Genomic DNA, 16119 nt, shown 5'->3' with positions numbered 1-16119 from the left:
CTCCGGCTCTGAGACTGTTCCTCTCCCTGCTCCGGCTCTGAGACTGTTCCTCTCCCTGCTCCGGCTCTGAGGCTCTAAGACTGTTCCTCTCCCTGCTCCGGCTCTGAGGCTCTAAGACTGTTCCTCTCCCTGCTCCGGCTCTGAGACTGTTCTTCTCCCTGCTCCGGCTCTGAGACTGTTCCTCTCCCTGCTCCGGCTCTGAGACTGTTCCTCTCCCTGCTCCGGCTCTAAGACTGTTCCTCTCCCTGCTCTGGCTCTGAGACTGTTCCTCTCCCTGCTCCGGCTCTGAGACTGTTCCTCTCCCTGCTCCGGCTCTGAGGCTGTTCCTCTCCCTGCTCCGGCTCTGAGGCTCTAAGACTGTTCCTCTCCCTGCTCCGGCTCTAAGACTGTTCCTCTCCCTGCTCCGGCTCTAAGACTGTTCCTCTCCCTGCTCCGGCTCTAAGACTGTTCCTCTCCCAGCTCCGACTCTGAGGCTGTTCCTCTCCCTGCTCCGGCTCTGAGACTGTTCCTCTCCCTGCTCCGGCTCTGAGGCTGTTCCTCTCCCAGCTCCGACTCTGAGGCTGTTCCTCTCCCTGCTCCGACTCTGAGACTGTTCCTCTCCCTGCTCCGGCTCTGAGACTGTTCCTCTCCCTGCTCCGGCTCTGAGGCTGTTCCTCTCCCTGCTCCGGCTCTGAGACTGTTCCTCTCCCTGCTCTGGCTCTGAGACTGTTCCTCTCCCTGCTCCGGCTCTGAGGCTGTTCCTCTCCCTGCTCCGGCTCTGAGGCTGTTCCTCTCCCTGCTCCGGCTCTGAGGCTCTAAGACTGTTCCTCTCCCTGCTCCGGCTCTGAGACTGTTCCTCTCCCTGCTCCGGCTCTGAGACTGTTCCTCTCCCTGCTCCGGCTCTGAGACTGTTCCTCTCCCTGCTCCGGCTCTGAGACTGTTCCTCTCCCTGCTCCGGCTCTGAGACTGTTCCTCTCCCTGCTCCGGCTCTGAGACTGTTCCTCTCCCTGCTCCGGCTCTGAGACTGTTCCTCTCCCTGCTCCGGCTCTGAGACTGTTCTTCTCCCTGCTCCGGCTCTGAGACTGTTCCTCTCCCTGCTCCGGCTCTGAGGCTCTAAGACTGTTCCTCTCCCTGCTCCGGCTCTGAGACTGTTCCTCTCCCTGCTCCGGCTCTGAGACTGTTCTTCTCCCTGCTCCGGCTCTGAGGCTCTAAGACTGTTCCTCTCCCTGCTCCGGCTCTGAGACTGTTCTTCTCCCTGCTCCGGCTCTGAGACTGTTCCTCTCCCTGCTCCGGCTCTGAGACTGTTCCTCTCCCTGCTCCGGCTCTAAGACTGTTCCTCTCCCTGCTCTGGCTCTGAGACTGTTCCTCTCCCTGCTCCGGCTCTGAGGCTGTTCCTCTCCCTGCTCCGGCTCTGAGGCTCTAAGACTGTTCCTCTCCCTGCTCCGGCTCTAAGACTGTTCCTCTCCCTGCTCCGGCTCTAAGACTGTTCCTCTCCCTGCTCCGGCTCTAAGACTGTTCCTCTCCCAGCTCCGACTCTGAGGCTGTTCCTCTCCCTGCTCCGGCTCTGAGACTGTTCCTCTCCCTGCTCCGGCTCTGAGGCTGTTCCTCTCCCAGCTCCGACTCTGAGGCTGTTCCTCTCCCTGCTCCGACTCTGAGACTGTTCCTCTCCCTGCTCCGGCTCTGAGACTGTTCCTCTCCCTGCTCCGGCTCTGAGACTGTTCCTCTCCCAGCTCCGACTCTGAGACTGTTCCTCTCCCTGATCCAGCTCTGAGACTGTTCCTCTCCCTGCTCCGGCTCTGAGGCTGTTCCTCTCCCTGCTCCGGCTCTGAGACTGTTCCTCTCCCTGCTCTGGCTCTGAGACTGTTCCTCTCCCTGCTCCGGCTCTGAGGCTGTTCCTCTCCCTGCTCCGGCTCTGAGGCTGTTCCTCTCCCTGCTCCGGCTCTAAGACTGTTCCTCTCCCTGCTCCGGCTCTAAGACTGTTCCTCTCCCTGCTCCGGCTCTAAGACTGTTCCTCTCCCTGCTCCGGCTCTAAGACTGTTCCTCTCCCAGCTCCGACTCTGAGGCTGTTCCTCTCCCTGCTCCGGCTCTGAGACTGTTCCTCTCCCTGCTCCGGCTCTGAGGCTGTTCCTCTCCCAGCTCCGACTCTGAGGCTGTTCCTCTCCCTGCTCCGACTCTGAGACTGTTCCTCTCCCTGCTCCGGCTCTGAGACTGTTCCTCTCCCTGCTCCGGCTCTGAGACTGTTCCTCTCCCTGCTCCGGCTCTGAGACTGTTCCTCTCCCTGCTCCGGCTCTGAGACTGTTCCTCTCCCTGCTCCGGCTCTGAGACTGTTCCTCTCCCTGCTCCGGCTCTGAGACTGTTCCTCTCCCTGCTCCGGCTCTGAGACTGTTCCTCTCCCTGCTCTGGCTCTGAGACTGTTCCTCTCCCTGCTCCGGCTCTGAGGCTGTTCCTCTCCCTGCTCCGGCTCTGAGGCTCTAAGACTGTTCCTCTCCCTGCTCCGGCTCTAAGACTGTTCCTCTCCCTGCTCCGGCTCTAAGACTGTTCCTCTCCCTGCTCCGGCTCTGAGGCTGTTCCTCTCCCTGCTCCGGCTCTAAGACTGTTCCTCTCCCTGCTCCGGCTCTGAGACTGTTCCTCTCCCTGCTCCGGCTCTGAGACTGTTCCTCTCCCTGCTCCGGCTCTAAGACTGTTCCTCTCCCTGCTCCGGCTCTGAGACTGTTCCTCTCCCTGCTCCGGCTCTGAGGCTGTTCCTCTCCCTGCTCCGGCTCTGAGACTGTTCCTCTCCCTGCTCCGGCTCTGAGGCTGTTCCTCTCCCTGCTCCGGCTCTAAGACTGTTCCTCTCCCTGCTCCGACTCTGAGACTGTTCCTCTCCCTGCTCCGGCTCTGAGGCTGTTCCTCTCCCTGCTCCGGCTCTGAGACTGTTCCTCTCCCAGCTCCGACTCTGAGGCTGTTCCTCTCCCTGCTCCGGCTCTGAGACTGTTCCTCTCCCTGCTCCGACTCTGAGGCTGTTCCTCTCCCTGCTCCGGCTCTGAGACTGTTCCTCTCCCAGCTCCGACTCTGAGGCTGTTCCTCTCCCTGCTCCGGCTCTGAGACTGTTCCTCTCCCTGCTCCGGCTCTGAGGCTGTTCCTCTCCCTGCTCCGGCTCTAAGACTGTTCCTCTCCCTGCTCCGGCTCTGAGACTGTTCCTCTCCCTGCTCCGGCTCTAAGACTGTTCCTCTCCCTGCTCTGGCCTAAGACTGTTCCTCTCCCTGCTCCGGCTCTGAGGCTGTTCCTCTCCCTGCTCCGGCTCTAAGACTGTTCCTCTCCCTGCTCCGGCTCTGAGACTGTTCCTCTCCCTGCTCCGGCTCTAAGACTGTTCCTCTCCCTGCTCCGGCTCTAAGACTGTTCCTCTCCCTGCTCCGGCTCTAAGACTGTTCCTCTCCCTGCTCCGGCTCTAAGACTGTTCCTCTCCCTGCTCCGGCTCTAAGACTGTTCCTCTCCCTGCTCCGGCTCTAAGACTGTTCCTCTCCCTGCTCCGGCTCTGAGACTGTTCCTCTCCCTGCTCCGGCTCTAAGACTGTTCCTCTCCCTGCTCCGGCTCTGAGACTGTTCCTCTCCCTGCTCCGGCTCTAAGACTGTTCCTCTCCCTGCTCCGGCTCTGAGACTGTTCCTCTCCCTGCTCCGGCTCTGAGGCTGTTCCTCTCCCTGCTCCGGCTCTGAGACTGTTCCTCTCCCTGCTCCGGCTCTGAGGCTGTTCCTCTCCCTGCTCCGGCTCTGAGGCTCTAAGACTGTTCCTCTCCCTGCTCCGGCTCTAAGACTGTTCCTCTCCCTGCTCCGGCTCTGAGACTGTTCCTCTCCCTGCTCCGGCTCTGAGACTGTTCCTCTCCCTGCTCCGGCTCTGAGACTGTTCCTCTCCCTGCTCCGGCTCTAAGACTGTTCCTCTCCCTGCTCCGGCTCTAAGACTGTTCCTCTCCCTGCTCCGGCTCTGAGGCTGTTCCTCTCCCTGCTCCGGCTCTAAGACTGTTCCTCTCCCTGCTCCGGCTCTGAGGCTGTTCCTCTCCCTGCTCCGGCTCTGAGGCTCTAAGACTGTTCCTCTCCCTGCTCCGGCTCTAAGACTGTTCCTCTCCCTGCTCCGGCTCTGAGACTGTTCCTCTCCCTGCTCCGGCTCTGAGACTGTTCCTCTCCCTGCTCCGGCTCTGAGACTGTTCCTCTCCCTGCTCCGGCTCTGAGACTGTTCCTCTCCCTGCTCCGGCTCTGAGACTGTTCCTCTCCCTGCTCCGGCTCTGAGACTGTTCCTCTCCCTGCTCCGGCTCTGAGACTGTTCCTCTCCCTGCTCCGGCTCTGAGACTGTTCCTCTCCCTGCTCCGGCTCTGAGACTGTTCCTCTCCCTGCTCCGGCTCTGAGGCTCTAAGACTGTTCCTCTCCCTGCTCCGGCTCTGAGGCTCTAAGACTGTTCCTCTCCCTGCTCTGGCTCTGAGACTGTTCCTCTCCCTGCTCCGGCTCTGAGGCTCTAAGACTGTTCCTCTCCCTGCTCCGGCTCTGAGACTGTTCCTCTCCCTGCTCCGGCTCTAAGACTGTTCCTCTCCCTGCTCCGACTCTGAGACTGTTCCTCTCCCTGATCCAGCTCTGAGACTGTTCCTCTCCCAGCTCCGACTCTGAGACTGTTCCTCTCCCTGATCCAGCTCTGAGACTGTTCCTCTCCCTGCTCCGGCTCTGAGACTGTTCCTCTCCCAGCTCCGACTCTGAGACTGTTCCTCTCCCTGATCCAGCTCTGAGACTGTTCCTCTCCCTGCTCCGGCTCTAAGACTGTTCCTCTCCCTGCTCCGGCTCTGAGGCTGTTCCTCTCCCTGCTCCGGCTCTGAGGCTGTTCCTCTCCCTGCTCCGGCTCTGAGACTGTTCCTCTCCCTGCTCCGGCTCTGAGACTGTTCCTCTCCCTGCTCTGGCTCTGAGACTGTTCCTCTCCCTGCTCCGGCTCTGAGACTGTTCCTCTCCCTGCTCCGGCTCTAAGACTGTTCCTCTCCCTGCTCCGGCTCTGAGGCTGTTCCTCTCCCAGCTCCGACTCTGAGGCTGTTCCTCTCCCAGCTCCGACTCTGAGACTGTTCCTCTCCCTGCTCCGGCTCTGAGGCTCTAAGACTGTTCCTCTCCCAGCTCCGGCTCTAAGACTGTTCCTCTCCCTGCTCCGGCTCTGAGGCTGTTCCTCTCCCTGCTCCGGCTCTGAGACTGTTCCTCTCCCTGCTCCGGCTCTGAGGCTGTTCCTCTCCCTGCTCCGGCTCTGAGACTGTTCCTCTCCCTGCTCCGGCTCTGAGACTGTTCCTCTCCCTGCTCTGGCTCTGAGACTGTTCCTCTCCCTGCTCCGGCTCTGAGACTGTTCCTCTCCCTGCTCCGGCTCTAAGACTGTTCCTCTCCCTGCTCCGGCTCTGAGGCTGTTCCTCTCCCTGCTCCGGCTCTGAGGCTCTAAGACTGTTCCTCTCCCTGCTCCGGCTCTAAGACTGTTCCTCTCCCTGCTCCGGCTCTGAGACTGTTCCTCTCCCTGCTCCGGCTCTGAGACTGTTCCTCTCCCTGCTCCGGCTCTGAGACTGTTCCTCTCCCTGCTCTGGCTCTGAGACTGTTCCTCTCCCAGCTCCGGCTCTGAGACTGTTCCTCTCCCTGCTCTGGCTCTGAGACTGTTCCTCTCCCTGCTCCGGCTCTGAGACTGTTCCTCTCCCTGCTCCGGCTCTGAGACTGTTCCTCTCCCTGCTCCGGCTCTGAGACTGTTCCTCTCCCTGCTCTGGCTCTGAGACTGTTCCTCTCCCAGCTCCGGCTCTGAGACTGTTCCTCTCCCTGCTCTGGCTCTGAGACTGTTCCTCTCCCTGCTCCGGCTCTGAGACTGTTCCTCTCCCTGCTCCGGCTCTGAGACTGTTCCTCTCCCTGCTCCGGCTCTGAGGCTCTGAGACTGTTCCTCTCCCTGCTCTGGCTCTGAGGCTCTAAGACTGTTCCTCTCCCTGCTCTGGCTCTGAGACTGTTCCTCTCCCTGCTCCGGCTCTGAGGCTCTAAGACTGTTCCTCTCCCTGCTCCGGCTCTGAGGCTCTAAGACTGTTCCTCTCCCTGCTCTGGCTCTGAGACTGTTCCTCTCCCTGCTCCGGCTCTGAGGCTCTAAGACTGTTCCTCTCCCTGCTCCGGCTCTGAGACTGTTCCTCTCCCTGCTCCGGCTCTAAGACTGTTCCTCTCCCTGCTCCGGCTCTGAGGCTGTTCCTCTCCCTGCTCCGGCTCTGAGGCTGTTCCTCTCCCTGCTCCGGCTCTGAGAGCTACTCACTCACCTGTGCGATCTGTATGGGCTGAGACAGCGGGATCTGCGTCATGGGTGTGGCGGCGGAGGCAGAGATGGTGGCCCCAGCAGCGCTGTGCTGTTGGCTGGCGGAGTGCTGCTGCACCGCAGCAGCCAGCAGCTGTGCCTGTGCCTGTGCCTGCTGCAGGAGCAACTGCTGCTGGGCTGGCGTCAAAGTGAGCTAAACAAAATTAGGACAAACAATTGGAAAGAATTAAAGGAGAAGGGCCCCTAATTCAATCAAATGCTCTGTAGTAGGTAACTCAAGTGGTATTAGACCTTAGCTACCAACTTCACATGGTTATTCAGCATGAGGCTAAAATGTTCATCAGTGATCAAGCTACCATTACCAGCAGAACACTTAAATGGAAATGGTGGACCTCACTCTGGACTTAAATCATTCAAGCTTGTCCAGGGCCCTAGGTTTCAAGCAAAATAGTAATTAACTAGTAAGCAAGAAGTAAGAAAAGGAATCAACGCTGACAGGCTATGAAAAGAAATGTATACCCAACAGAGCAGCAAGTGGGTAGTTAGATGAATGAGGACCAAGTAAGCTGCATCTGACCATGGGAAAGGCTGATAAGGCCCCACTGCTCCCTTTTAGCACGAATCCTGCCCTAGTCCATCATTTCCATTATGGCTGAAGATATGACTAAAGAATATGAGCTCCATTTGTTTCTTTTCCAAGTCTCCCTGCAGCCCCCTCCCTCCAACAGTCTTTTTCTGTTATTGAAAGGAATGGGTCTGCAACTTTACATCCCCTTTCCCACGTTATCTCTGTGAAACAGGTGGTGACAGCCCCTCTCTCTACATGCAAATAATTCCTGATGCTAGGTTTAATAGAGCTCCAGCCACATAAACCTGAAATCCCAAGTGTCCCTCACTATTACAGAAACTCATCACCCAAAGCAAAACTCAACCAGTAACAGAAGAAATATGTTCGGAGCAGATTTAAACTTGCTTTCACAATGCAACTTAGTTCAAGCTGCATTAAAGCAGTGTGCTCCTCCTTCCTTGTGGTGCCACACGCTGATCAAAGAGAAGGAATGCTGTCATATCCCGAGGAGCAAGGACTGCCACTCGGCAGCACACCTCCTCCTAAAGGGCGATACAACCTGTCTGTGCCTTAGAGACAGGATCCAAATCAAGCGATTCAAAAGTCAGACTCCCTTCCAGATATGTTTATAGAGGTTTCATACAATATATGAACATGTATTCATCTCTACCAACGGGATTTTGTAAACAATTTTGCAATAATTCTTAAAAGAGCCTTCTACTGCCAAAACATACTTAATGGAAATGAAGGACATACAAAATTTTGTGGGTTGATGTGATATGAATTGATTAATGAGTAACTCTTCCTCACTACTCCTCAATACTCCACCTCCTCCCCCACAAAATAATGAGAAATTTTCAGCACTGGAAAAAAATATATTTTTAAATATTTTTATTGATTTGAGAGAGAAAGGGAGAGGGAGAGAGAGAAACATTAATGATGAGAGAGAATCATTGATCGGCTGCCTCCTGCACGCCCCCAAATGGTGATTGAACCCGCCACCCAGACATGTGCCCTAACCAGAATTGAACCGCGACCTCCAGGTTCATAGGCTGATCACTGAGCCATGCCAGCCAGGCTGGAAAAAATATTTTAAATGGTGTCTTAGAGCAAAGACAGCTGAAAAGTTAAAAGCTCAATATATTCACATAGGCCAACTTATTGCCAATAAATTAAATGACATTTATTGAATACTATGTGCCCAGCATTGTTCTATGAGTTTTACATATAGTATTACCCTTAGTCTTTATCACAATACTGTGGCATGGGCATTATCAACATCTGCATTTAAGCAAAGGAATACTGAGCCACAGGGAGATGGCATAATTAGCCCAGAGGGTAAACTGAGAGCCAGAATTTGAGACCAGAGGCTAAATTTTAGAACATCACACTGTAACTTAAATGTTCTTCTTTTGTAGGCATTATTCCCTTCTTTAACTTCTGCTCTGCAATGATGTCATAACGAAAATGGTCACGACTATTCATCAATGCAAGGGTCTCACCCACTGACAATGATTCCACTGCATGACGAAGCAACAGTGGAAACGTGGGCTTAGAAACGCCGTCAAGACGTTTGTCCCAATCATCTGCAATTGTAGAAAAGATAGCCTGAACCGTAAGTAATTCCCTTCTCAGAGCTGCCTCCAGTGTAGAGAGTTCCCTAAAGACATAATGGTGCCACGCCCAGCCCGTTACTGCCTGCTACAGCAGAGTCCTAATCAACACCTGGCCAATGGCAGTCTGCCACAGAACGGCTATTACAATGCTCCCAGGAAACTTACCCCGGTTATCTGCCCTCCAGCCAGCATGAGCTGGGTCTGCGGGATGGCTGCCTGCACTGAAGGCTGCTGGGAAGGCTGGTTTGGCTGCTGGGAATCCCCCGATTCTTCATTAGATTTAGACTGAAGGTGGGAGGTGGTAAAGAGATTTCAAATCGTTCATTAAAAGAAATGCACTTATAACTCTATATTTCAAGAATTATTTAAAACATGAACTTATTTAGTCATGAGTTTTCTGGTTTCACTCTTTTCCTTTCTTATAAATCTTTGTATTTTCCTGATTTTGCATATTAAGTTTATAGATTTTTTTTTTTTGTTCCATTGCCAGCAAAGCTGCAATTACAATTTTTAAGAAGAAAAAATAATTTGGTCCTCCACAAACCGGCGGAATTCACCCTAATCCTCCCCTGTGGGAAGGGGTGAGGGGAGAGCGCACTTTCCACCCCTCTACGGGAGAGCCTCCAGTCCCACGTTCTGAAGTGCCTTTGGTGGGCAGTCTGGCCTGAGTCCCACAGCAGAGAGGGATTGCCTGGCCCATAAAACTTCCTCTAATATCTAGAGAACTTTAATCTAGCATCGCCCATCAAGTAACACTGCAGCTTAGAGGGAAACGCTGCCCTCGGGAGGGAAAGAACTTAGTCCTGGAGGGGCACTGAGAGAACATTTTATGTTAAATTAACACTGGTTATACAGAGCATTGAAATGCTGCATAGATTTGCATATTTCCCACCACCTGTTTTGGGGACTGCAGCAAGGCTAATTAACATAGAGGCTCTGATTAATTCTGCCAGTCAGTGAGGTAATTACAGTGCAGGACTGTAAACAAGAGGCACTGGAGACACAGCCTGTTTGCCAACATCTCTCTAAGGGATGAAAGTTTACCATGGCAACCCAGGCGATTTTCCACCTCCTCTCCCTCACAAAGGGAGGTTGCACTATCTCCCTCGCTTTTCCCTCCTTGTTTCCATGTGTTGGTAGGCTCATATTCCACTGGGTTGCATGGAATGCTCAACCCAAGGTCTTGAGTCATTAGCAACACTGAAACCAATCTTCCAGAAACTGTGTCCCCTCTTGGCTCTTAGTTACCTAAACATGCTAATGAAAGGAAGCAGCAGGCTGATTGGAATATTAAGGAGTCATGCCTAATACTTGAACTTGGCATGCCTTTGCCATGATTCACAGCAGCAATGCAGCCAGATTTAAGTTTTGTTTTAAACTTGTGACTGACTGAAGCACATCAATATCTATAAACAGGTTCCCTTACAATCCTCAGAATCATAACATTTCCGAGCAGAGAAGAACCTTGGCAATCCTCTCAAGTTACGCACTTAAAGGCCCGGAGGTTAAGTGACTTGCTAAAGGTCACACAGCTAGCAGGCACAGAATGAGAGTCAAACCTAAGACCAGTTCCTCTGTACTAGAATGTTTCTCTAAGATATGACGATGAGCAACAGAAAGATAGTTGGAAAGAGAAGGACATTTAAGACGTTATTTGGCTTGGTGTTTAGGGATGTGCTACAGCTGTATAACTTGGAAACGTTTTTCCTGGACTTACACAGAAAACTTTGAAAACGGACTTTTCTTGATCGCTTTAGGTCACTCACAGTAGCAGCATACTGTAAAATCCATCTTCGTTAGTGGCAATGATTACCTCTATTTGGATCTTCATGAGAATCAATAATACAAAAAGGGTAGTGTCCCTAAGATTTTTCCTATTATAAAATTATTGCCTGCTCATTCCATGAAATTGGAAAACTAGGGGAAAATGGAAAAATTGCCACACAAGCCCACATACCAGCTTACCTGTACATTTAAAGACTGAGCAGCGGCCTGTAAACTTGTTCCTGCGAGCTGGACCTGCAGATAAGTAACCAGGGGCATCAGGGTCTACCTGCTGACACCATCATTAGAGCTGTCCTCAACAAGGACTTCACGTGCCTCTACCAAGTGTGTCATTGAGCTAGAACTGAGGCTGAAAGAGGTACCTACTGGGGTTAAAACTGCAGACAAGTTCACGGACCCTCCACCTCCCAGGAGAAAATGCTGCTCCCACTGCTTTCTGGAGGGTATTGCCCACACTCAGTTAGCATTCCCGGGATGCTATACTGTGTCAGTCAGACATTCCTTACATCACATTCTGCTTGTATTCATAAACACTTAGATCTAAAAACTTAATTCATCTTCCACATTGTGTGAAAGAACACATAAGAACAAGCTACTTGCGTGCATTATTATTATAATCTATCAGAATTAACTGCTCACTCTAATTTCAAAATCTCCATGTACACGGCAGAGTAAAAATATTACATATGTGCACACCACAAAGTCAAGTCCTTAAGACATGATAGTCCTAGCTGCAAGCTCCAACTGAAAGGATTCTGTCCTACGAAGCTCCCAGAAGGCTGTCATACTAATTCACACTCACATGTCATATGTTCAGAAATTCAAACCACGGTTACATTAAAATAAGGACCACCACTGGGACCATGATAATAATAAATGACTCAGGCAAATATCATCAATGGAGGACTAACATAATATTGACACATTCTCAGCTGTGGGGTCAATAGCTATAGTCAACTAAACTGTAAGATGTGGACTAGCCATTCAGTATGGTATGATTAGATGTGATTAGCACCAGGCTCGATCAACTTAAGAAGTCCCACATCCTGAAAGACCTGCCCAGGCCCCAGCATCCAGGCCTCCATCCTTCCCTCACTCACAATCAAGCAGAACATTCTACCTGGTGGAGATGTCCGAAGAAAGCCTGGGCCTGGGCTGTTGAGATTGCTCCTCCAATAGGCACAGGCTGCTTCTGAAAGTCCAGACCATTTGTTTGTGTGCCTAGAAAGCAAGCAAAAGAACGTAATTATGTCGAACACAAACTCAACTGAAATTAAGCACTAGACTTCAGTTACCAACATTTACCAGGCATCCTATCTAATAAAGAGGGAATATGCTAATTGATCATCACGCCCTCACAAAAATGGTGGCACCCACAGCCAATAAGGAGGAAATATGCTAATTGGATGCCACGCCCTCAAAGATGGGCCACAGATGGTGGTGCCCAGTCCCCTCAGCCCAGCCAGAGCAGCAGGCATGGCCACTCTGCACGCATGCCTCTGGAGTCCCCCAGTCCTCTCAGCCCCCCAGCCACCCAGGGCCAGCCCAAAGTGCAGGCAAGCCTCGGACAGCAGCTGCCCAGCCACCCATGGCCAGCCCAAGGTACAGGCAAGCCTTGGGTAGTGGCTGCCCAGCTGCCCAGGGCAGGCCCCAGGTGCATGCAAGCCTCGGATGGCGGCTGCCCAGCCTTCCAGGGCTACCCGAGGCTCAGGTAACCAGGGCTGGCTGAGGCTTGCACTGTCGGCAGTGGCAGCAGCAGAGGTGTGATGGAGGCGTCGCCTTCCCCTGATTGCCTAGTCGCCTCCCACCCCTGAGGGCTCCCGGACTGTGAGAGGGGGCAGGCCGGGCTGAGGGACCCCCCCCCCCCATCCAGTGCATGAATTTTCATGCACCGGGCCTCTAGTCTATATTTGTATAAGCATTTCCCAAAGTACCTCCAAGGCGGAGGAGAGATGCAAAAGAAAGAAAGTGCATTGCAATGATTTCTAAAAGCAGGACGGCAGGACAAGTACCCAAGCACAGAGAGAGCTTAGGAAACAGGAACAAAACTACAAGTAATAATCACAATCTAAGACAGTGTTGGAGTAATCAGAAGTGGATGCGGTGACTGGGAAACAGGCCTGACAAGCATGAGCAAGAGGTGCTTAGGAAGAGATTACTGTCATCTCACTGCTGTTAAGATGGTGGAGATGGAGCTGCAAGGAGGTACCGGGGTTCTCCCCTGGTCTCATCCTTCTCAGCATTTGGCTTCGACAGAAGAAATTCACTGGTGACTTTGACAAGAGCAAGACAAATTTGCTCTTAACTTAAACACATCCCATATAATAAAAGCCTAATATGCAAATTGTCCCCTTGACTGGGAGTTCAACTGCTCGCTATGACGTGCACTGACCACCAGGGGGCATCGGTGGGCATTGGCGACGCAGTGGAGGTGCTGCTGGCTCCAATGGGCCCCAACGAGAGCAGGACCACGGAGGGATGATGGAGCAGGTGAGCGGGCATCGCCAGGCCAATGCAGGTGCAAGCAGGGGCCCAACTGCCCCGCCAATCACCCCGCAGACGGTGACCAGTGGCGGCGGCGGGGAGTGGGGCCGCCGCCTGGCTCCCAGGCACTGAGGGAGCCAGGTGGGGGCCCAATTGCCCTACTGATCGCCCTGCAGATGGAGACCAGCAATAGCGGCGGGAGGGTGGGGCCGCCGCCCAGCTCCCAGGCACTGAGGGAGAAAGGGCAAATAGCAATATTAAAATATTTCTTCTAAGTATTGCCCTTTCAATGTGCATAAATCTGTGCACCAGGCCACTAGTTAATAACAACCTGATGGCTAAAACAGTCATTTATATGATAATCAAAATAGTTTTACTACTTTCTTCAATCCCAAAGTTTAGATTGAGTCCTATAAGTAATTAGCAAGGGCTCTGCGATGATTGTAATTTTAGAAATGTTAGAATCTGATGTTAGAATAGGACTAACTTGTGGAAAGACATACCATCCTAATAACCAGAAATACATCTAAGGTATCTAAGACATGGTTTTCAAATTACCATATCCACCTCTTAGTTAGAACACATCAGAATACTTTACACTGAATAAAATAAAACAGACTGCAGGAACCTGCGAGAACCATCCAGACACATGATCGAGTACTGCCCTTCCACTTCCTACCACTGGAGCACCCATCTCCTTGCCCTCACCTCTCTGTGTACACACAGCACAGCAGTTAGGAGAGTAAAGCAGTATTTCTAAAAGGTGGAATTTCTGCCATTATGTGTCCTAATTCCTAGGAAATGTATCACTTTTCCTTGAGATAATTATAAAAGAAACTAGAGGCCCGGTACACAAAATTTGAGCACTGATGAGGGGGTGTCCTTCAGCCTGGCCTGCGCCCTCTTGCAGTCTGGGACCCCTCAGGGGATGTAGCAGTGCGCCAAGCGGCAGGTGGCCAGGGAGGGGACAGAACGGGGGCTGGGCGCCACTTGCACTCATCCCGGCCCATTGCGCCTGTTGCTGCCGCTCGGTAGTTCTGCCGCAGAGTTGGGAGAGGCTCCCGCTGCTGCAGCTGTGCTCACCAGCCGTGAGCCCAGCTTCTGGCTGAGTGGCGCTCCCCCTGTGGGAGCACACTGACCACCAGGGGGTAGCTCCTGAGTTGAGTTTCTGCCCCCTGGTGGTCAATGGGCATCATGGTGACTGGTCAACCAGTCATTCCACCCTAACGGTCGCTTAGGCTTTTATATAGATACTAGAGGCCCAGTGCACAAAATTCATGCACGGGGGGTGGAGGGGTATCCTTCAGCCCGGCCTGCATCCTCTCCAATCTGGGACCCCTCAGGGGATGTCCAGTTGGATATCCCTCTCACAATCTAGGACTGCTGGCTCCTAACCACTCGTCTGCTTGCCTGCCTGATTTCCCCTAACTGCTCCCCTGCCGGCCTGGGTGCCCCTAACTGCCCTCCCCTGCTGGCCTGATGGCCCCCAACTGCCCTCCCCTGCCGGCCCAATTGCCCTGAACTGCCCTCCCCTACAGGCCTGGTTAACACCCAATTGCCCTCCCGTGCCGGCCTGATGGCTCCCAACTGCTCTCCCCTGCTGGCCTGGTTGCCCCTAACTGCCCTCCCCTGCCAGCCTGGTCGCACCCAACTGCCCTCCCCTGCAGGCCTGGTTGCCCCCAACTACCCTCCCCTGCAGGCCTGGTCACTCCCAATTGCCTTCCCCTGCTGGCCTGTTCACCCCCAACTGCCCTCCCCTGCCAGCCTGATCACCCACAACTGCCCTCCCCTACCGGCCATCTTGTGGTGGCCATCTTGTGACGATGTGAGGACGGCCATCTTGTGATGATGTGAGGGCATTGCATGAGGGTGCGAGGACCACGTAGGCTTTTATTAGTATACATAGATGTGTATATACATTGCACCTCCTTAAAATCTGATTGTTCTTTTATGGTTTTTTTCCCCATACATAGGATACTATAGAACTATCTAGACCTATGAAGTTAATGAAATTACAAGATACCTGCTTGTGTCAAATAGTGATGGGCCAGTATGAAGTAAAATATAAAGTGATTGGGGTCACTTCTGGAAGCCACACACTATACACGTTTCACTGTCTTAAAGTTGAAATGCTGCTGTTTCTATCTCCATGCACAAAATCATTACTACAGAGTGGCCCTTCCAGTGTGACTCAGTGGTTGAGCATTGACCCATGCACTAAGAGGTCATTCAATTCCTGGTCAGGGCATATGCCAAGTTGCTGGCTCAATCCCCAGCAGCGAATGTGCAGAACACAGCAGATTAATGTTGATGTTTCTCATCGATGTTTCTCTCCATCTCACTCTGTCTCTAAAATTAATAAAAACATATTTTAAAAAATTTTAAGAGTGTACAGCATTAGAGAAACATGCTAGGAATAAATCAAGAAGGCTGAGGGAGGTAAGATTTTGAAAAGCAGAGACAAGCACTAGGAATGGACACGTCACCACGTTTGGAAGTCTGCCAGAACCAAGTGTTCCACTCTCATGGGACCACCAGAGTTCTAAACACTGGTTCCATTTCCAAGTTCCCACAAAAATGGTAACAAGCCCATTTTAAGTCAGATAGCACTAACTAACATAAGACTGATTGATTTCTGGTATCCCTGGCATAGATCCTCCTACAAGGACCTACGAGTAATACTATTTAGGTGCTCTGGTTCTGCGACTGGGACATGGCATAAAGGTAGGATACCCAAAGCTAGTAAGGTAAAAAGAACATTCTACAATACCAATAAACAGAGATGTAAGATGCAAAGGCAGATGTTTTTTAACAAGGTGATGAGGCTCCACTGGGAGATGAGTGATGGAAGAAAGTAGACATGATGTAGAAATCATTCTTATAAAACATAGAGACTTAACCTCGGCTAAAAGGAGAGGAGAGGGAACACACGCGTGCATGTACACACACCCTGATCAATCTTGAGTATGAGGACAATATGGGGAGACAGAGTGTGGGGAGCCAGCACCAAACATGTGCCTGGAAAACTGGGAACATCCAAGTCAAAAAACAGGGGAATGGACAGGAGAGAAGGTGAATTTGCAGGAAGGAAGGTTAACATCAGAGAGAGAGAGAACTCGGAAATCCTGACTAAACAGGGAAGAAAAGTGATCCAGAAGGCAGTTTCAGATGACAGGCCAGAGCTCGTGCTTCTGTAAGGCTGTTCCTGGAACGGCATTACGAGGTGAACTGCAGAGATCTTGTGTCCAACCTCCTTATCTTACTGGTGAAGAAACAGAGCATAAGAAATCTTCAGTGGATTGCTCAAGACGTCATCACTAGTTTGTGGAAGAGCCAGGACATGGAATGTGTTCTCTGATTCTGTCTAATCACTTACTGAGAAGTGACAGCTAAAATCAGGAGAGTAAAAATGTCTATCTGAGA

General features: G+C 52.4%; 1 protein-coding gene across 1 annotated transcript in view; it reads right to left on the bottom strand.

The window, feature by feature from the left end:
* Positions 1-16119, bottom strand: part of POU2F1 (POU class 2 homeobox 1) — a 136166-nt gene that overhangs the window by 35640 nt on the left and 84407 nt on the right. Inside the window, exons 3-6 of the mRNA XM_080648718.1 lie at positions 11333-11433; positions 10393-10446; positions 8593-8712; positions 6248-6436 (exon numbers count right to left, since the gene is read on the bottom strand). Of these exons, the coding sequence (XP_080504844.1) occupies positions 6248-6436; positions 8593-8712; positions 10393-10446; positions 11333-11433 (464 nt within the window). The remainder of the gene's footprint in view (positions 1-6247; positions 6437-8592; positions 8713-10392; positions 10447-11332; positions 11434-16119) is intronic.

This window comes from Plecotus auritus (assembly GCF_963455305.1).
Source record: "Plecotus auritus genome assembly, chromosome: 12".
In the NCBI taxonomy this organism is placed as follows: Eukaryota; Metazoa; Chordata; class Mammalia; order Chiroptera; family Vespertilionidae; genus Plecotus; species Plecotus auritus.
Note: the sequence above shows the minus strand (reverse complement) of the source record. Positions and strands in the feature narration are given on the sequence as shown.